This window comes from Alternaria conjuncta (genome assembly GCF_024043145.1).
Source record: "Alternaria conjuncta strain BMP 0040 chromosome Unknown scaffold_5, whole genome shotgun sequence".
NCBI classification, from domain to species: Eukaryota; Fungi; Ascomycota; class Dothideomycetes; order Pleosporales; family Pleosporaceae; genus Alternaria; species Alternaria conjuncta.
The window spans coordinates 1,606,910-1,627,175 of NW_026250094.1; the positions used below are offsets into that span (position 1 = coordinate 1,606,910).

At 52.8% G+C, this 20,266-nt stretch overlaps 4 protein-coding genes across 4 annotated transcripts; 2 read left to right on the forward strand and 2 right to left on the reverse strand.

The window, feature by feature from the left end:
- Window positions 1-299: 299 nt before the first annotated feature.
- J4E85_004181 (uncharacterized protein) lies at window positions 300-1,910 on the forward strand (the record flags this gene model as incomplete). Its single annotated transcript, XM_051468442.1, has 2 exons — window positions 300-351; window positions 451-1,910. 2 exons carry the CDS (start codon window positions 300-302, stop codon window positions 1,908-1,910), a joined length of 1,512 nt encoding a protein of 503 aa, XP_051328034.1.
- A 1,610-nt stretch (window positions 1,911-3,520) lies between these two features.
- J4E85_004182 (uncharacterized protein) lies at window positions 3,521-4,876 on the reverse strand (the record flags this gene model as incomplete). The annotated part of the gene is made up of 1 exon (XM_051468443.1): window positions 3,521-4,876. The coding sequence occupies one exon, from the start codon at window positions 4,874-4,876 to the stop codon at window positions 3,521-3,523; it is 1,356 nt and encodes a 451-aa protein (XP_051328035.1).
- An 8,875-nt stretch (window positions 4,877-13,751) lies between these two features.
- On the forward strand, window positions 13,752-15,038 carry J4E85_004183 (uncharacterized protein; the record flags this gene model as incomplete). The annotated part of the gene is made up of 2 exons (XM_051468444.1): window positions 13,752-14,396; window positions 14,451-15,038. The coding sequence occupies 2 exons, from the start codon at window positions 13,752-13,754 to the stop codon at window positions 15,036-15,038; spliced, it is 1,233 nt and encodes a 410-aa protein (XP_051328036.1).
- A 3,027-nt stretch (window positions 15,039-18,065) lies between these two features.
- J4E85_004184 (uncharacterized protein) lies at window positions 18,066-19,706 on the reverse strand (the record flags this gene model as incomplete). The annotated part of the gene is made up of 4 exons (XM_051468445.1): window positions 18,066-18,149; window positions 18,337-19,086; window positions 19,140-19,217; window positions 19,593-19,706. The coding sequence occupies 4 exons, from the start codon at window positions 19,704-19,706 to the stop codon at window positions 18,066-18,068; spliced, it is 1,026 nt and encodes a 341-aa protein (XP_051328037.1).
- Window positions 19,707-20,266: the final 560 nt, after the last annotated feature.

Consider the following 20,266-nt stretch of genomic DNA (forward strand, 5'->3'; position numbering starts at 1 on the left):
CCGTACCAACCACGCGGCAGAAGGTGTTCGCATACCACGCCACTAAACCCGATGGCTGACCATGCCAAGCCAGATTCTTCGTCATGAGCCAAACTAATTCTTGACCCTACCCCACCACTGGCAGGGCTGAGCGATACGACTCAGCCACGGCAACCTTTGGTGCAAACCACTCTTTAGTAGGCAGTCGGTATTTCCCCCTCTTCTTTCCATACCACTTGCCTTATTATCCGAGTCGCACGTCGCTCTTACCTACTTCGAGAGCTTATTTCTGTATTACCCTGCCTAAATTACAGCTGGACATGTCCTACAACTACAACCAACCAGGCGGTTATCAGCAGCCGTATCCGGGCCGTAAGTTGAGGCCCTCTCTTCACAGCCCGGCGATCGTTGCATCCTCCATGGCTTACAACACTTGGCGCTGAAGCCTGATCTTGTACTAATACCTTACAGAAGCCCCGCCGCCACAAGGCTACGGTCAACATCAACAGTATCAACCACCTCCACAGCAAGGCTATCAACAACCGCCACCAATGCAGAACCAACAGTACGGAGGCTACCCGCCTCAACAAGGTTATGGCCAGCAACCACCGCAAGGTCAATATGGTGCGCCGCCGCCAAATCAGTACGGCGGTCCACCTCAGGGCCAGTATGGAGCTCCTCCCCCGCAACAGGGCTATGGCGCACCTGGGCAATATCAACAACAGCCACCTCCGGGTCAGTATGGACAGCAACCACCTCCAGGTCAGTATGGCGCGCCACCTCCGGGACAATACGGCCAACAACCACCCCAAGGACAGTATCAACCACCACCTGGACCTCCACCTGGCCAGTTTGGGCAGCAATCACCCCCAGGCCAATACGGCGCGCCCCCACCACAGGGTCAATTCGGTGCTCCACCTCCCCAGGGCCAGTTCGGTGCGCCAGGGGGTTTCGGCGGGCCACCAACTCAGGCTTCCCTCGGCTATGGTCCTATGCAGGTCGCCAACATCGACGTCAGCAAAGATGTTGAAGCTGTCCGCAAAGCAATGAAGGGATTCGGAACTGACGAAAAGGCGCTGATCGCGGTTTTGGCGAAGAGGGATCCCATCCAGGTCAACACTATTCGGGCGCAATACGACCAGCGCCTGATGCGAAACATGGTCCAAGATCTCGAGAAAGAGACCAGCGGCTACTTCGCGAAAGGACTTGTCGAAATTGCACGCGGCCCTCTAGTATCCGACTGCTACAACCTGATGGAAGCGATGAAGGGCATGGGCACAAAGGAGGTCATCTTGGACGACATCCTGATCGGCCGAAGCAACGCCGACATCAACGCCATCAAGCAAAAGTACCAAGAACTATTCCAACGGCCACTACAGAAAGACCTCCAAGGCGACCTCAGTGCCGGAACCGAACAAATGTACGACATGATCATCTCGGCCCGCCGCGCAGAAGACTCATACCCGGTCAACCCCCAAGAAATTGAGCAGGCTGTCACGGATCTCCAAGCTGGTATGGGTGGCTTTGCTAGCAAGAACGTTCCTCAAGTGTGCCAGATCCTCACCAGCAAAAATGACGCGCAGCTCAAAGCCATGGCAAACTCTTACCAACAGCGCTTCCACAAGTCCCTCGACAGCGTGATCAAGTCCGCTTTCTCAGGCCACATGGAAGATGCACTCCGCCTACTTATCCACCGTGCCACCAACCGGCCCGAAGCTGAAGCCGTCCGTCTAGAGGAATCGATGGCTGGCCTCGGTACAAAGGACGAGATCCTCGTACAACGCGTCGTCCGCTGCCACTGGGACAAGAACTTTATGAACGCCGTCAGCAACGCGTACAAGCAGGTCTACAAGAAGGACTTGGTCAAGAGGATAGAAGGGGAGACGCGCGGCGACTACGAGAAGCTCATGGTTGCTTGTGTGAGGCCTTGAGATGTTGCAGATATACGTATGAGTGTTTGGGTCTGATTACATGATATCCTTTTTCTCTTTCTTGTCGCTTCGGAGAGGTGATGGGTGTCGCGAGTGGGTTTACACGTGGGCTTTCACTTCATGGGCCTGAGAATGTGGAAAGATGAATAGATATATTTTCTAATGCACACATTGAGCCTTGTATTCACCGATGACCTTCCGAAACAAAAGCGTTCCACTGCTATACTTCCATGCACCCCAAACGATGTGAAACTTTGACGTGCATAGCCGGAATAAAACACAAAAGGTTTCCGACACATCCTGGCCTCGGCCTCATCTGGAGAGTTTGGCTTCTCTCGCTCTCGCGTCAGTTTCCTGAACTCTTTTCACCGTTCTGCCTTTCCTCCTTCTCCTGCTTTCCGCTCTCCTCCACGTTTCGTTTCTCGGGGATGGTAGGTGTCCTGTCACATTCCTCGTGTCCGCATGGCTCTTGCTCTGGTAGAATCCGATCTTTATTCTGTTCGCTGCTGCAAGCATCTCGTTCGCGTCCTTTGCAGTCGGCGAAAAGGTTGTCGTAGTCTTCTGACAAGACCGTCATAGTGGCGCAAGTTGTATTCGAGTTTGACTTGGCTAGCTTTCCCGATATGAATCTGGGGTTCTCGGTAAGGGATGTGTATTGCTGTCCCCGAAATTATGGATGTTGCAGTTGGTGATGCCTGTTGTGTCTTATCGATCGAATCGATGATGTGTTGGGACTTCCGAAAATATGTTTTCGATGTAGAAAGACAAGCTTGTTAGTATATCAGCATTTATACGCCCAACAGATTGAGTGAGCCACATGTTGGAGGAGTCTTGTAAGCGTAAGCTAGTCACCTTATGGCAAGTGTGAAGTATTCATAGATATGAGCATTCATACGGACTCATGCATTCAATGGGCTGAGCGTTTGCATCGAGTCATACATTGGTAAGGACATCTCAACCACAGGGCGACCAGAGGTTCGCCCAAGAAGAACTGAGATATGAAGTCTCGATGTTCTTTCCAACTTCATCTCCTCCGAAAGCTGCCCACTCGTATTTGCAACAACACGCCATTACACATGGCTCTTAATTCTTCTGATCTCCATGCCCGTCCGTAGCTTGCCCATCTTACCTCTTCTCGTCCGCTACGCGAGCCGCTTCGTACATACCCCACGACCAACCGCACATTGAGCATTTACTCGCGCCGGCAACGAGCCAGACGCCCGCGTTCATACCGCAGGGGCAGATGTATAGACCCGGATTTGGGGGCATCTTCGGGGAGATGGAGGATTGTTGAGGTAGTGTAGTGCGTGTGGATATGTTGGGGTAGATGCGCTCAAGGTCTCTTAGGGGTTTGGTGGGTTGCAAGAGTCGAGTGCGAACGATTTCAGTAAGTTAATCCTGTATTTGAGAAATTGAAGATATGATCATAAACAGCTCCCGCAAGAAGAAGTGGAGAACTTCATTCTGGCGCTGTTTGTCCATGCTGCGCGCCACGTGTTCGTTGCCAGCGACCAAAGGCTGCACGCTGTATTGCTCACAAACACAATACATGTCGTCACGGATAGTCCTATGAGCTACGTAATATCCGATTGACACGATAGTTGTATATGTCATCTGTAATAGGGTGGTGGTTGCTCCGCCACAGGCTCACTATCCCGAAGCATTTCCTCCAATATGAAGCTCTCGTCCGAGCCGCATACTGGCGGCATCTCTTCCGGTGGCCCAAGATGCCCACCAGGTCTTGTCATGGGCTCAATAACCACATTATCGACATCAATCTCATGCTCCGACTCTTTGCCCGCGCATTCGAGCAAGAGGTCGTACTTGACGTCATAGTGAAGCGCGACACCGTATGTTTTGAATGTGGGAGGCACAATCTTGTTGATCTCAAAACCCTCCAAGATGGTATCCAAAGTGAGTTCTATTCCAGGTTTACTGTATCGCTGATTGAAGAGGTCGAACTTTTCGACGCTTTCTTTCCGTATCTCTCCGTTGGGTGCAGATGCTAGCGGGACTCGGAAGTTGATGTGTGTTATTGCTTGGGCGCGGATGCCACGAAGATACACGGGTGCTGGTTGTGTGTCGCCGTCGCTTAGCGTTGCTTGCAGTGATAGCTTGATCGTGCTGGCAGCACCAACGCGATACTCTGGGGGTGCGCTGAGTACTAACAGCGAAGTCGAAGATATCTCCTCTTCCTTAGCACCGCCTCGTAAGCCAGACTTGAGCCGTCGCAGCGAGTTACGCCGCTCCTTAGATGGATCTGGAGTTGATGGTCTCGATCTACGCTCAAAACGTATTGGTGGTGCTGGTACAAGAGCAGCTGTAGGCGATAGACCTTGCTCCGGAACCGACGGGCTAAAGCGGAGTTGCTGCACAACAACGGGACTAAGTGTGAATGAAGCTTGCTCCGTGACGAACTGTGCTCTCAGAAAGTATTCGTTACATATCGTGCTCTCGTTCCACCATAGCGACGGTGGAAGAGGATGTCCGCTCTCGTACTCAAAAAGAGGATCTGGTCGGAATGGCGCATCATTCTGCAGCTTCGTAGCATTTGGTACTGCTTCTGGAAATCGAAATTCGAAGGGGTACTCTACCCGCGAAGGGGGACATGTCGCGCTAGGCGTTGCCCTCCTCGATAACATTTGCTCCTGGCAAAACAACTCAACTTCGGAGACATGCTGGTTTGCAGGATTGCGCTCGCTCGCGATGCGACAGGTCGTTTTGCCAATAAAGCTTATGGTGACGTATTTGACTCTGGTTTGTGATTTGACGTGGACGACGCCCTTCACCAGGTCGTTATTGGTGTGGATACTTCGACGGCTCGATCTCGTGAACGCGATGGAAATTGGCCCATCCGGGGTATTTTGGCGGTCTGGATGATGGTGATCGCTATAGAAATGTGGTTGAGCAATGTAACTGTAGAGGAGACGAGGCTGTGTTGCTCGACTCGCTAGCGTATCTGCCATGCAGTCTCGAGAGTCAGTTCGATGGCAATATTGATGTTGAGGAAGCCAGAAGCAATGCATAGGTCAGCTAACACATGTGAGGTTTCGTGTGCTTGGCGGGTCACGCGTCGGGTGGAAGCATTCTTACAAGGAAGAACATTCTCAGGTTACCAAGCAGAGTGGTAAGATACCCCGCTTCTGTATTACTCAACCTACATGGCTGACGAAAGCCAATGCGCCTCTCGTTCAGGCTCTTCCGGACCGTGCCCGGAGTCACCTGACTATCGAGAGCGATGGATACTGACTAGTTACGGCTACATTGTCGGCTTGACAGTGTCTGAGTCATCCAAGGTTCTTCCTGACCCGCAGGCATGAGATACCGTCAACATCCAAGCGGCGCCGACTCCTGAAGATCGCAGTCTTGCCATGAAAGCACAGACAGCGACATTGTTGGAACAATGCTTGAGTGATGCATACGCGCAGATAACAAGAGGGTTGGCGCTGTGGTTGATCGAAGCTTGGAGCACCTGCTAGGCCCGATGCGGATAGCATCGCCCCGTCTTTGATCCGCTTGTACCGGCTTGGAACCTCGCGCTTGACCGAGACCGCAAACAACTGCAAGGACTCACGACAGTTATCAACCTGTGGACTTCAAATCACCTAAACACAATAGCGCTGAAACGAATCTTCTTTCACCTCACAACACAGACGCTATGCATCGTTCACCCCACGACACAGACGCCATCTGCATGCATCCTCAATGTCAGAGAGCAGACAGGGTCGACCCTGTGGACAGGTCTTCGGCTTTGTTTTTGAATAAAATGGTTATGAGAAAGCTACAAAGAGAGTTAGAAGCGGATCCAGAAGTAGATCTGGCATCCAAAATCCCCTCTTCGTATGCACGTCGGCTTGCTGGTCGAAAGTCCGATGGTTCGTGGGCTTCGCATCACTATGCTTTAGTTGTAAAACTAAAGCTAACGCCTTGCAGCTCCATCTTGGGATGAGCCACATCCACAGCCTCGCAAGATAGACACTTCGCCATTTCCTGACGATGCTCGACAATTTCTCTATAGTCATACCTCAGCCACAGTCCTGTTCCCGTTCTCTGAATCCCTCCGAGGCCTTATTGAAAGCGACCACGACGAATCGTCCCTTGCCCACAGTATCCGCAAATTGGTTGAACAGAGCGAAGTTATCTGGACGCCACCGTTGGGCAAACACAGCATCGTCCTTAAGTGCAGTCCTGGTATTGCTCTCAAGATGATAATGAAGATGGACGACTTGACTGAATACACAACCCTGCAATACCTTGAGAAACACAAACCCGCAATTCCTGCACCAAGACCACTCGGTCTTGCACGCCTTGGTGACTGCTTCCTCGTCTTTATGACTCTCATGCCTGGCACGACACTCGAAGCAGTCTGGCCAAAATTAGATGACTCCCTTAAGCGCTCAGTCCAAGCGCAGCTGAACGATATATTCATCGAGGTGCGGTCTTTGACCCGTCCCGACGATATGCCACTTGGAGGTGTGGCAGGAGAAGGTTGCCAAGATGCGAGGAGAAATGTTCGCCGCACAACCGACCCTATTTGGACTACAGAAGATTTCGACGACTGGCAATTCTCCAACCCCCATTATGGAAGTCCAATTTACATCAAATTCCTCCGAAGTCTTTGCCCGCCCCTATCACAGAAGCATGTTCTCAGCCACAATGATCTTCGGCCTGCAAATATTATAGTAAAGCTTGAAGAAGGGCAGTGTCGCGTGACCGGCATCATTGACTGGGAATACGCCGGCTTCTATCCAGAGTACTACGAGTCTACCAAGGTGACGAATTGTCTGGCCACGAACGAGGATAGTGATTGGTACTTGTTCATTCCTGAATGCGTCTCTCCGCTTCGGAACGCGCAGAAATGGTTGCTAGACGCTCGCTGGTATAGTCATATAGCGTAGATTAGCAGATCACACATATTTTGGTTAGGCGCGGGCTCAAACTTGAAATATCCGCTAGGCCCAATATGGATGGCACAGCCCAGTCCTTGATCCGCTTGTGCCCCTCGCCGGCTTGTAACCTCGCAGATAACCACGACTGCAAGCACATGCGAACAACTACGGCAATTTTGCGAATTTGGCACTGCGGGTTGGCTACAAGTTCTCATGATCACGGTCCGCGGAGGATGACAACAAATGCCCTCTCACGCTGCCCCGCAAGTCTAGGCTGCCACCCGAAGGACAGCCTGGGGCATCCTCCTCGCCCTTTTCGATGACGACGATTTATCCCGCGAAATCATCAGCCGGCATAACGCTCCTGCAATCTGGAGCCGCACAGTAGCCTTGGAGGGCACAGAAATGGGCTGCAGGGCCTTATTCTGACGACGTGTCTCTTGCAGACGAGGAAAGAATCATGTCTTCTCGCCCATTGAAGCACTAAGAGAAGGCAGAGAGCAGAGACCGAGCAGTGTGGTATGGCTGTGCCGACATGTGCAAACTTCTTGGCGGCGCTGCCTGCGAAATAGGGCCCTCTGGCCACTCTACGAGCATGCGCGCGCACGTAAGCGCAACACGAGTCCGCCTCTCGTCCTCTATTTTGCGCAACTGAGCAGAAAGGTAAGAAAGAAACACCCAAGCGTCCACGGGGAGATTTGACTATCATTTTTGTCGACGCGGGCTCGTGTTCGGATGCCACGCGCAGGCGGAGAAAGCGTACGCGCAGGCTTACGTCCCATAACGCCGCCTTCCAGCACTGGGCGTTCCTGCGTGCCATCCCTGGTCCCAATCCACGGAGCAGATTGCAGTGGCGAACCGGCGGTCGCAGCAGATGACTCGGCAATCGCGAAGGAACGATATGCTTGACTGTGCCACCCGCCATGTCTCACCTCCTTATTTCAACGTGCGCCCAACTTGCCGATTACGCCTTGGGTACTATGTTGTGTTACGGAAGGTGATGTCGGGATCTGTTGTAGACAAAACTCAAACCCTCAGGCGGCGGATGTGTAGAGTGGGCGCAATTCACAAGCTGACAGGCGTTTCAATGAAGGCCTCATCACCGGCGGAGTTTGAAGCCCAGACCACGAGCAGAAAGTTCATGTGGAATCAGAGTAAAAAGCACATTGGAATTATGGGAAACAACAGCTAACAGGATATGCTACGCTTGAACGCATCAGGATACCATCGCTATGCTTGAGGCCAACACCGCACTCGATTAAGACGCTCAAACAAAGAGATGTATGCTGGGTATCTAAGATAATAGACTATAGGCGAGTCCATATCATGTGCAGGAATAAATCAAGAACTCAACCAAGAAAGACACCGGAACTCCAGCAAATCCCCTTCCATAACTCCAGAATCATGTCCAATCGTGTAACCTGGCAAGGTCAGCATTGTCGCCTGAGTCTCATGGCATTAGAACTCACCACTGCTCTCGCCGCTGCTTACTTTCCGCCGATCAATCCGCACTCTCTATTGTCTTGCATCATCCCAGACTTTGCAGCCATGGCACCTGTAGTGATTGCTGCAGAACGCACAGCCCGGATCCGCAGCAACACTGTTGTTGCCATAACATGAGCAACACTGCCAACGCCACACTGGGTTGTTGGGACGTTCTGTGTATCGACCGCCGTCGCCCACTGGAAAGCGTGTGTTGAGGGTGATTGACGAAGCGTCTTGATGAATACCCGAGAGCCTAGCCGTATTCGAGTGAGTCGCAGGGGTCGCAGCATGTTGGTGCGAATCCGAGGCTGGGGCAGCGGTGCTGTAGTTGTAGTACTCCGTTGCGGTCGGGCAACCATTGCAGAGGTAGTGGTTGCAGTTGGTGCATGCTGAGACGAACTTCGTGTTGTGAGGGCCATCCCGGCAATTGCAGCAGAAAACAGACATCTTGTCGCGAAGCAGCGGTGGTTGTTGGACGAGTTAGGGAAGAATGATTGTTGTAACTGGCAATGAAGTGTGTCTTGTGGAATTTTGAGATGTTTGGGAACGTTGCGATGCTATGAGCTTATGAGAACAAGAGAAGACGGCCTTCAATGGCATTTTATCTTGCTACTTAGGTATCCCGAGTCCCTCGAAGGACGCTCCGCTATGACATCTCTCCTTCTGGCGGAGACTGAGCCACGCTCGCCCCTTTGTGCCCTACAGTTAGCTTCCTCATCCTCCCCTCGTGCCACTCGTGATTTTGCTTGCAGCACTCATTTTGGTGCCTCATGTTCGCCTGGAAGCTAGGACAGGTCCTCCGAAACTGACCCACTGGCTCCACAATCAGCGGTCAACGTACGTCAGAAAGCTCGCTCATGACCATAACTAAGGAAGAGTGTCGTGAGAGAATACAACGGCGGCGCTCCATGATGACATTAGGGAAGTAACAAGGCAGGCCAGGAAAGAAGCCGGTCGGAGACCGGAAGAAAGGGCACGACGGAGCGGAACTAGCGGTGGCTGTGCGAGAAGGCAGTAGGCAAACTGAGGCGGCATATTGGGCTCCACTGCGGATGTTGAAGATGTTGTTCCAGCCTCGTGCCATCAGTCCCCAGGCTTTTCTGGGCGCCAAGAGAGGTCCCTCTTCCTGCCTCGCGTGTGCTGCAATGACGCGGCCCCGTCAGCCACTTCGACGAAAAAGCAAAAAAGAAAGAGCCCTGGCTGGAACCATTAGGCAGAACTCAAGAAAAAGCGAGGATATTTGTCCAATCATACGTTTTATCCAAACCGCAATTTTTTAATTCGTTGCTGCAGTCGACTTTGTATATGCAAAGAAGCCTGTGAATCTCCCGCTGAGGGTGTCGTGCTCCATGCTGAAACAAACGTTCCTGCATCCTTTCTGCAGTGTATTCTGGGATGAAGAGCCGAATCTAGTCTGCATACTGCAGTTCGCACTTCTGCTCACCACGCGGTCCCCGTTTCGAGCGATGGAGGCGCATCGCTTCAACGTTGTTGCGGGAAGATGCATGCGGCCATGATAGGAAAGTGGCAAGGTTGTTATGAGAGTGAAGCAAGCAATGATGAGGAGAATTCTATTGAGTAGCGAACTGTAAATCCAAATAAACTCCAAAACCAAGATCCGTAAAGCGAATGTGCCGGGTGGTATGTGTCGTGCTTGTGGCGGACCACATCATGTTGTTGCAGGAACGAACAGCGCCATGTAAGCTATGCTTTGTCGAAATGCTCCAAATGTCCAACAAGTCTACAAATGTGGTATAGTGATTGAGAAAGCAGAGAAAGCGATGAGTAACGAGAGATCCCAATAAATAACCCAAGGAAAGAATATCCAGGAGAAGAGAGTGCCGCATAAGTATGAGCAGGAGCAGCATCAGAAGTGACTCTTCGTGATGATGTTGTCGTTGATGGTGTTTGTCGCATGCGGTGACGGAATACAAAGGTGTACGAATCCGCAATCGCATTTAGTACGTTTCTTCGACTCTGCATGAACCGCATATCTGATGGTTACAGCTCACACAGATGTTTTGCCAGACACTGATAGGTCCATCGGAACAGTTTGAGCAGAACCACACTTTTTCTCCATCCGTGGGAGCGGAATCATGATTGTACTGCCCGTTGACATCGGAGAGGCTGCTTGGAGGCGAAGTAGAATCTCCGCCGAATAGGGGACCAATGGGAAGCGCAATGGCACCGGTATGAAGCACAGAAGTATGGCCAGCGTCGGTCAGGGAAGATGGGGTGGCGTCATGGCGAACCGGTGTTGCTTGGTGACATTGGCCAGATATCGAAGAGCCGTGAAGATCATGCTTATGGAGATGGCGATGGGGAAGGGAGGTGTTGACCATGATGTAGATATAGTAGTGATTTTGGTAGGCAAAGAGAAGTTGATAGAGCGAGATATAGTGGTAGTTCTTGAGAGCTCGAGGCTTGAGGGCTTGAGTGGGTTGTGTTTTGAAGCGTTGAGAAGGCGTTTATGTGTTTTTAAACAGTTGCGAGACCAAAGCTACGCTGCTGCTTCGCCATGTTCCTCCGGAGGCGCTGCGCACCGCACTGATAGTCCTTTGAGACATCAGAATATGCTCGAGCGCAGATAGGGTGGCGGCCGATATGAGGCATACAGGCCTCAAGGGATACAATGAAGCAAATCCAGTCGTGAGGTGGGGGATGATGAAGGACCTCCCGGGATGTATGATGCATCAGCCACTCTAAATGGCGATACTCCATGAGCAACTTCGCTCGTGATGTCAATTACGTTGATATGAGAGTCCTCAGGTATTAAGACAGTGTTCTCCATGACGTTATTGGCAGTCGATGGGTGGCCTAGGGTTGTGTGATGAATAACTTCGGGGCGTGACAACTAGGTCCAGCTCCAGGAACGTATCGATAGGTCACCAAAGGATGAGTGGGAGGCATGTTGGCAAGGGCGAGGACGTTTAGAGTGACGTGCTCCACCGTCCGGTATCCAGGTAGATGGGCCCAACGGCGCCCATCGATGTAGGGCAGCAGCGGCCGGAGTTGTTACATTGCATGATTTACCTGGTATGCCTCTCCAATTATGGCAGGGCTGATATGGCACGAGCTGGCGGAACAAGATCTAGAACTTGGTGTAATTCTATCGTCATGAGCACGTGAACGACTGTGGGCCCGACTAAACGCTTGCTTGGGCTACCCTTCTGGTACGCGGCCACCGGATGGGTGCATGCGAGAGGTGGAGGCCGAAGGAACGACCAGCCAAAGAACTCGTACTAACGCTTTTTTCTCTTAGAAGGCACGCCAGGGCCGCCAGTTCTATCCAGAGCAATTGTGGGGACTGATAGCATTGATGCTGATTAGGAGAAAGATGGAACGCCTGCCATCTGCACAGACCAGGAGGCGTCCGAATTTTCCTCGTGACCGTGTGCATTGGCCGGATTATCCAACGAGTTCGTTACCAGCACGTGTGGAATGGATGACGAACGTTGAACGGTGCCAGTCTTCAAAGAAATAGACGAGGAGTCTGAGTACGATGTTTGATAGGGCCTACATAGCTCTGCCTGAATAAAGATTGCTGCGATCGGACAAAACTGGCCGGCGTTGAGATACCCCCTCGTGGAGCACGCGTCTTCCGTGATGAAGCCACCGTTTGCCTCAGGTAAAGGCGCAGCCGATGCTACATGGACATGCCGCCTTCTTGGCTCGACTAGGCAGGCGGTTCCCGAGACCAGGGGCGAATATAGCTGAGTAGGGTTGGGCTCCATCTGTGTCACTTGCAAGCCGCCGGAAGGTTGAGAAGGCCGTACCTTACTAAGGAGTTCATGTATATTCGCACAGGTCATAGCCGGCTGGGCTAGTCGTATGTGTGATCTATTTCTGCCGGTGTGGATGCCGTCGCCAGATCCAGTGCCCGTGTTCTTGAGGCCTGGTATGCGGCCTGCCCTCTTCAACAGCCACTGACCAGTGCGGCTGATGACTAGTCGGCACGTCCATGATGGTACCCTAAGAGCTTGTCTCGTGCTTTACGAGCCAGGATACTCACCGAATATCCTTTCGCGTACGCCGAGGAGGCAGTGCTGGCAGCGGTAGGTTTACCGGCCCTGGTGATAGCCTGTTCATCGACGGCCGGGCACGGCTGAATCGAGGCCGCTGGCCACATATTGTAGCAGACGAACAAGACCGTGCCGAACATATGCTGAGAGTTCGGGTAATCTACCTGAAACCTTGAGATCAACGGGATTCTGGAGAAAAGTGCAGACAGACTTACATGGGCTGGAGCCCAGCATTTGCCACTTGAGGTAACCCCAAGGCTCTCCGTGGATTCTGCCTGATAAATACGAGGCTAGCCATGGGGTCATAGATGGCCAGCGCTGCTAAGTTGCTAACATCGGCGGGCCGCGGGAGAGTCGATGGATCTTTCACCATTTCATGCAGGGCGCAGCAGGCATTATAACTAGACGCGTCCGGAGCCTCGTGGAGAAGAGCCGCATAGAGATCAGCTTGATGCCGCGCCTGTTGTCAATCCGTGACCTCCACATATCCATATCGTAGATGATGTCTCGCCGCAAACAGCAATCGCTGGTCCTTGTCGGGGCCAAAAAGGCGGCTGCCAGCGTGTCAAAAGGCGAATGAAGCGCGGGAGATGATGCTCTACAAGGCTGTATTCCAGCTCATCTACAGCCTCGCATAGCCGGTGAGTTCCAATGGGTTTAGCTCAGTCCTTAACTTGCACCCATGCTACAAGTCCAAGAGGAGTCAATGGTGGACATAGACGCTGTAGGCCCAATGCAATATAGCCTGATCCTGCTCTTGCCCGAATGGTCTCATGAGAAAAGGAGGAGAGAATGTGAAGGTTAGGGAAGGCTGAGAAAGCTCGTGCGGGGTCTGTGTGCGGGTCATGCAAGTCGATGCACGCTGGCTTTTAACGCGTAAGCAGACTCCTTGGCTTCACTATGCTTACAGAAAGCAGGATCGTAGGATATAACACTGGAAATGGCATTATTGCCGGCCGACAAGAGCATTATGGTAGCGTTGATAGCTCAATTCGGTATGTGACGAGAGTCGGTGGTGGTGTTGTGCCGATCTTTCTCTTCGTGCGACGTCGGTGGATGCCGAAGTTCTGCCGATTGGACGAGTCGCGCACTACGCGTCGTCGGCAGTCGTGGAGAAGCGTCCATTGAGATGAGGCATGTTGTACATAGGAGTTCAGCAATTATTCGCGATGGTTGTAACAACGCGTTGTCCTGTCTTCCCCATGGCTATTTCCGAATGATGATGACGTCTCTTGCTAACCAGCCTCGGACTAGCGGGACAAACACGTGCGCGAACTTCTTGGCTGCGCGCTGGGCGGCTTCACGCCGCTGTCGTGCAACAACCGGGAACGTCAGGCCTTCTCGAGGGCTTCGTCGACCACCCGTCTTCGCGTGCGACCCCGACTATCTCAATTTGCTCTTTCTACTTCTTCTAGTTGCTCTCGAGCATTTCGTATAGCCACGCGATGGCACCCCCGTCAGTCATCGGCTCCCAGAAGCCTGGCGCGACAGACACCACAGCGATGGAACAGAACATAGGCCAGGCCACCTCCGTCATACTACCGCTTCTGGAGTTCGGCGCCCTAGGATACGAGACATATGTCGTAGTCTACTTAATATGCGTCCAGTACCTCATAACCCCTTCGGAAGACATCCAACGAGACTTCGGCATTCGGCCGCGACGCTCCACCGGAATCGCACTCATAGTCGTCTACGCTATCCTACTCCTCCTCCTCATGGTAGCATGGCTGCGTCTACTACAATTGGTCTGGTCGAAGCCAGACCTCATACCTCTGGGCAATCCTTCGGTGGACAAGGCAGATGCGAGTACGAAAGGCTTCGGGTTCGACCAATACGATGCATACATTTGCGATTACCAGGGGGTGCCACTCTGGTGCGAGAGGTGTCACAATTGGAAGCCGGACAGGGCACATCATTGCAAGGAACTGGGGCGCTGTGTGAAAAAGATGGATCACTACTGCCCATGGGCCGGTGGAATCATAGCGGAGACTACGCACAAGTTCTTTATGCAGTTCGTGGCGTATGCGTCGCTATATACGACCTTCACTTGGATTGTGGTGGCCATTTTCTTTGCGGAAAGGAGCTCCAAGGTGCGCTCAGAAGCAACCCAGTGCATGCAGCAGCAGCAGGCTAACACATCGTAGATGGGCTCACGGCCAGGGACATGGATCGGCGCGCTCGCAACAGCTGTGCTCTTCAGCATCTTCACCTTCACAATGACCTCTATGACAGGCTGGAATTTGATGATCAACTTCACCTCGGTCGAAGGCATCCAGCGCGGCGGCATCCACAACATCGCCTTCCTCATATCGAACCCCTCCCCGAACCCCGATACCGCTGCTCCACTTACTGCGACACCAACGACGTCATCCAGTAAACATCATAAAAAGAAGTCTAGCAGAGACGTGGCAGAAGAGAAGGAACTCGACAAGGAGGACTGGCCTGTTCTTACCACCGTCACCCGCCTCCCGAACCGATCCTACGTCGTTATGCAGACTAAGCCTTTGGAACACCCCTGGTATACAACCCTGCTGCAGGGCTGGAAAGATACCATGGGCACGAACATAATAGACTGGCTATTGCCCTTCCGCCAGTCTCCATGCAAACAAAAGAGTCATCGTGGAGAGTTTGAGTGGGGTGAGGTGGTATACGACATGGCGAAGATGTACGAGAAGAAGAATCCAGGAGCCAGTCTTGCTATTCTTGATGAGACTAGGAGGTCAAGAAGATGACGTTGATGAGGGGTCCATTTCTGGGTCCATTTTTTGCATTGCTTCTTTTTCGGTAAGCGACTCGGGCGTTGTTATATTTTTCCTCTTAGGATGTGATACCCATGTATGTTGTTAGTCGTAGGCTGTACATAATGGTCCGGTGGAGGAAATGCTCATCGCATTTGCAAACACTACTGCATACTGGACTGAGTGACACAAGTCATACTGTCAAGAGGTGATGGACCTCCCTTATCACAGCCACTCCATCCAGGTTCGTCATCCTTCCTAAACCCCACGTCAAAACGCCGACAAAAGCAAGTCATACTAACAGCAAAAAGCTCCGACGACGTTACCCTCACGTCGCACAAACATCCATCGCACGAAAACACTCCACGTGGCCCATCCCACCCCCCACCCAATCAACCACCCCGCCCAACCCACCGTCCCCATGATAGGCCAAAAAGAAAGTCTGGTACACCACGACCAGCACCGTCCCCCGCCGATCCCACAGGCGATCAAAACAAGTTTCCGATGCGGGTAATCGAAGTTCGCGAACCAAACTCCTGCTTCTTCTGCCCGATGCCGCTGCCTAACGGTCCTTGTTTCCGTGTGGTGGTCGCTGGGGTTATGGGGCGTTGGGCTGTGGATCTGCGTGTGAGAGTGCCTGTTGATCAGTTCTAGATGGTGAGTCGTGTCGTTACTTTCCGGGTCGTTGGGGAGAAAAGTTTGCAGCCTGCGGAGCTGCGGACTATGGGGCGTAAAGTTGGTATGAAAGCATGTACGCGTAAGCTGCTAGAGGCTGTGGTGAGGTGGTCGGTGATTTACTTCATGCGCGTGGATGATAACTTGGAGTGTATCTTGTGGCCGTTACGCTTACTTTGTCAGAGCGCTCTTCATCTAGTCCAAGTGGAGGAGAGACCGTGAGTTGCAGTCATTGTTATGCGCTCGTCGTCGATCTGGCCATGTTGCTCGTACTCGTATTCCTATGGTGGGATCTACTATCTCTGTGGTCTTAGCCGCGCTCGTAATCTGTGGGTGTGTGACGTCCAGCTAGGCTGCAGTACCGCCAGTATCTCGAGTCAAACGGTAATCTTGACTCTTTGCGCGCAGCTATGATCGACCACGGTATAGCTCGGGACTTACCGCGATACCGACCGTGGGTGATACGAAGGATGAAGATCCTCATTTCATCCGTCGCAGTCAACCCCGGGAAACTATCTCGCGCTTCGCTTCGCATCGAGATCTGCGCAACGACATGGAGATGCTCATCCTCATCTCATCAATGTAACGCGACTATCAGCTCCTGGGGCAGGGACTGAAAATTGACGTTTTGTACTACGACTTTGGCAGCTGAAACAATGACAGCCATCATGTTTGCCTGATGCCCCATGCGCCGCCTGTGAGGCTGCCGGTTTCCGGACAACGGTGATCGTGATTTCCTCCAGGAACGTTTCAGTCTACCATGGTACTATAAATGGAGACATGCTTCCCGCAGACTATACGGCTGCGTCTGAAAAGGCGAGAGCTTGGACCTAGTCCTTCCGTGTTTGCCATGAACGTGCGTCAGGCCGCCCAATCCGTAATGAGGTGTTTACAAGTTGGGTAGTTCACGCGAGCAGCTGGTTAAAGTGAAGAGTCAGCTGAACTTTTGAGTTCTTCTCCACTCGCCACGGAAGCCTCCTATCAATCAAGACGTGAGTGTCACTGTCAATAAAGTGCGCGACGGCTGTTCCGGTGTCACACCTATAAACTTGCTCTGAATGCCGACAGGTGTGATCCCCTTACAGTACGGGCCGCTCCATGGTATCCCTGTCAGCAGTGATTTTGGTCACGGTCCTTGGTTTTCGGGAAAGATGGTGGAGCGAGATTCGCAGGGCAAACCCTGACTCCGATCCCCCAATGATGTGCAGTGTTTCCCGCATCCAAATAGTGAGGGGTCAATCCCAGAAGAGGATCATAGCAAGGGTCTAATGCGACTTCATTCACCGGACTATGTGGAGTCTCTCCGGCTGAAAGGCTGGTTATCGAGTTCTTGGGCCAAGTGGAGTGCGAGTGAAGTTAGTGTGAGTGGCGCCCCGGCCTGTTTGATCCTTCGCATCTGGAGGAGTCGGCCGATTGAAGTCGGTGGAGTTTTGATGTGTTGAGATTCGATATCACGAAACATGTCATGGCTCAACTTGTTCATACATGTTGCCGGGGTCGTTACTTCCCGAAAGCACGAGCCCTCTGCCAAACGGCTGGTGTTGCCTCTCAAGCACCACCGTTGTGTGTCATGTTTTAACTCTGGGGTTTTGAAACACCGGAGCTGTCGATGGCGTTTGAAGCGTAGACGCTAGATCGGTACCCGCGGACACCAGGGGGATGTCCGTTTGAACTTCCGCATTCGGCAGTGTGTGGGCCATGAGACCAAATCTGGCCATTCGCGATGAGGACGACTGGAGACTGCACTAGGCAATCAATAGTCTGGAGAGCGGCGGCATACACATGTACCGCTCTCCGGGTTTCACCATGATACTGCCTGTAAAGTCTCTTTCAGTGGTTGCGGAGGGTTCACGATTCTCACACGAAGCGGGTTAGGACAGTGTCTGTGAGTCTCGTAGAGCTTTGGTGAGAAGATCGCATTGTGATTAGGCTATGTAGGAAACAATCTTCGAGGCCGAGGCCGATGGAAAACAACGCTGTAGCAGTTCCAGTATGCTGCGTTCTTAGCGCAAAATGCGCCCCAACTCCATATCCCAAAACGCTGATGTATACTCCGTTTTGGGTCCCAGGGTATTCGACTGAAAGAAAATGGCCAGATCATCCATGCGCCTGGTCAAGGTCGCAATATCCGACATTGCCCGCAGAAGGCTGTGATGATACAGGCTGCCCAAGAAACAAAGGTATCCAGATGCTTCTGGTTCCACCAGAATGCCGAAAGCGGAAGAGAGAGTAAATGATGTGCGCGATTAAACTCGTCATGATGAAGGTTGAATGGAAGATTCCGGTGCGTCCCAGCGCCTACTGGTCGGTCGCGCTTTCCTTGGGCGGGCCCATTTGCGTGAGACACTACGCCTCTGGGCCATTGGCTTCACGCTCTCGCTGTTCCTTTTGTGGAGCACGACGACGAGCGTTGATAAACCAGTTGGATACCTAGTGGATGTCAGCACTTTGTTCGGTACACAGACGTAAACTCGTGTGCATGCTAGAAAGGATTTGCGAGGGTAGCAAAAGGACCGACAGCACGCTGTAGTCTAGAGGATGTGACACTGAAGGACAGGAATGGCAGATGTAGTGAGGTTGTCAAAAAATAACGTTGGTGCTGGGACAAGTCACGTACCTGATTGAGACTCAATCCAGTCCGGTTGCAGAGCTCCATCTTCTGGTCTTCAGTCGGATAAGGCGATGTTCGGTTGGCGGCGAACCAATCTTTCAGCAAGTTGGTAGCTTCTTTGGGCAGGTTTCCTCGGCGCTTCCTGTTGAATGCGTTGTGATCAAGGCCCACGTGCTGCTGGAATCGGATGTCGCCATACTGGGAGTCGTAACTTGGGTAACCAGGTCGAGTAAAGAAGGATTCATTCTGTCGCTCGTAGCCACCGTAGACAGCAGCTTGGGGTTCGTGGTAGTAGCTGGGTCGTGGCTCGTACATGCCACCTTGCTGAACCATGGGCTGCTGGAAAGGGCTCTGCCCGATAGGCTGCTGGAGAGATGGTGGTGCGTAAGACATGTGACCCTGGGGTGCTGGTGATGACTGATGTCGCATGTGCGGGTTCATAGGCATTGGCTGCTGCTGGGGTGCCGCGTATGAATGACTTGGACGATGGAGCATGCCAGATCCGACGGGCTGCACTGCGTGTTGCTGGGCGATGCGGGGTGAGTAGCCAGAAAGGGCAGGGTCAATAGCACTGCTCATTCGACGGCCCTGCATAGGCGGCTCGTAGATATCGCCGAGCGTGTCGACGCGCCTTCTCTTGCTGTCTGACCAAGATACATCTTCAAACTGAGGTTGCACGTGGGGAGAGCTTTCAGCAGAGTCATTTCGACGCTGAGGCGTTCGCGGAGGTGTGGTGGTCCGCGTAGTGTGGAGAAACTGAAGAAGTCAATCGCCTGCGGATGGCATACATCGGCTGGAAGCGGACATACCTCAGAAAACGAAGGAAGTTTGCCAGGAAAGTTTTGCTCTCCAGGCTGAATGGGCGGTGAGCTGCGCATGTGGTGGTTCTGTGATTCTGTCAGAGTGGTGCTCGATGGTCGTAGTTCGTCGCCATCGACTGTGTCGGGAGTAGTCGTAGGCAGGCGTGAGTCGGGCAGCATTCTCGGCTCTGGTGAATGCGATCGGCGGCGTGTGGGCAAAGAATAGGAGCGCGGCAAGGCGAGTGAACGGGCGTTCTCGCCAAGTGCATCCGCAAAGTGGGGATGGCCATAGTACTGGGCAGGTGCGCGGGGGCAGGCGAAGGGCTCGGATGCTCTTGCCCTCAAAGTTGCACTCTCCTGCCCGTGGACACGGAAGGGATCATGCAACGCGGGCTCGAGAAATCGCGGAGGGATGGGAGTGGGCTCGTGTAAAGAAGAAGGAGACTCTGGTTCTTGACTTACCGCAGCGACCATGTTAGCCAGCGGCCGTTCGGCAGGATGTGCAGAAGTCATCTTGCGCGAGTGCAGCGGTTCACAGTGACGGTGCGGAATATCTTGGAGAGTAAGATATTCCATATGTGCAACGGCAACACTGCTTAAATACTCTAGCATGGACGCGTTAGCAAATAGTCACTTGTGTATCAACGTCTCCATGGTGAGTGGGCGGACTGTCTTGCTCTCCCAAAGTACTGACAGCTTGGTACCGCTCTTTGGCTGGCACCGTTGAATGCCATCACCCACGAGCGGGGTCCCATAGGACGATAGGCAGTTGGGCGGCATTACTCACCCAGGTATTATGGTAGTGATGTAACAATTAACTCGAAAGGGCGACCAAGGGTCCGCTGCAGGACTACCGAACCACAGATTCTATATCGCAGATATATGAGTGGTGAAGGCGTGCGAGGGATTAGTCGTAGGATAGGTATCGTGGACGAGTGGTGACAAGGGAGCCGGCGCAAGCACTCAGCGATTCGCAAGAAGATAGTTGGGCGTGATGGGGTCGTGATGACGGGTCCGAGGCGTTTAAGAAGCAGCAGCACCGTGAGCGAAGGATGCGTTTCTAGGCTAGGAGGGACTGCAACGGGCCGTACATCAAGCATGCCCTGCGATCTTGCAGCACCAGAAAGCGCGTCAGG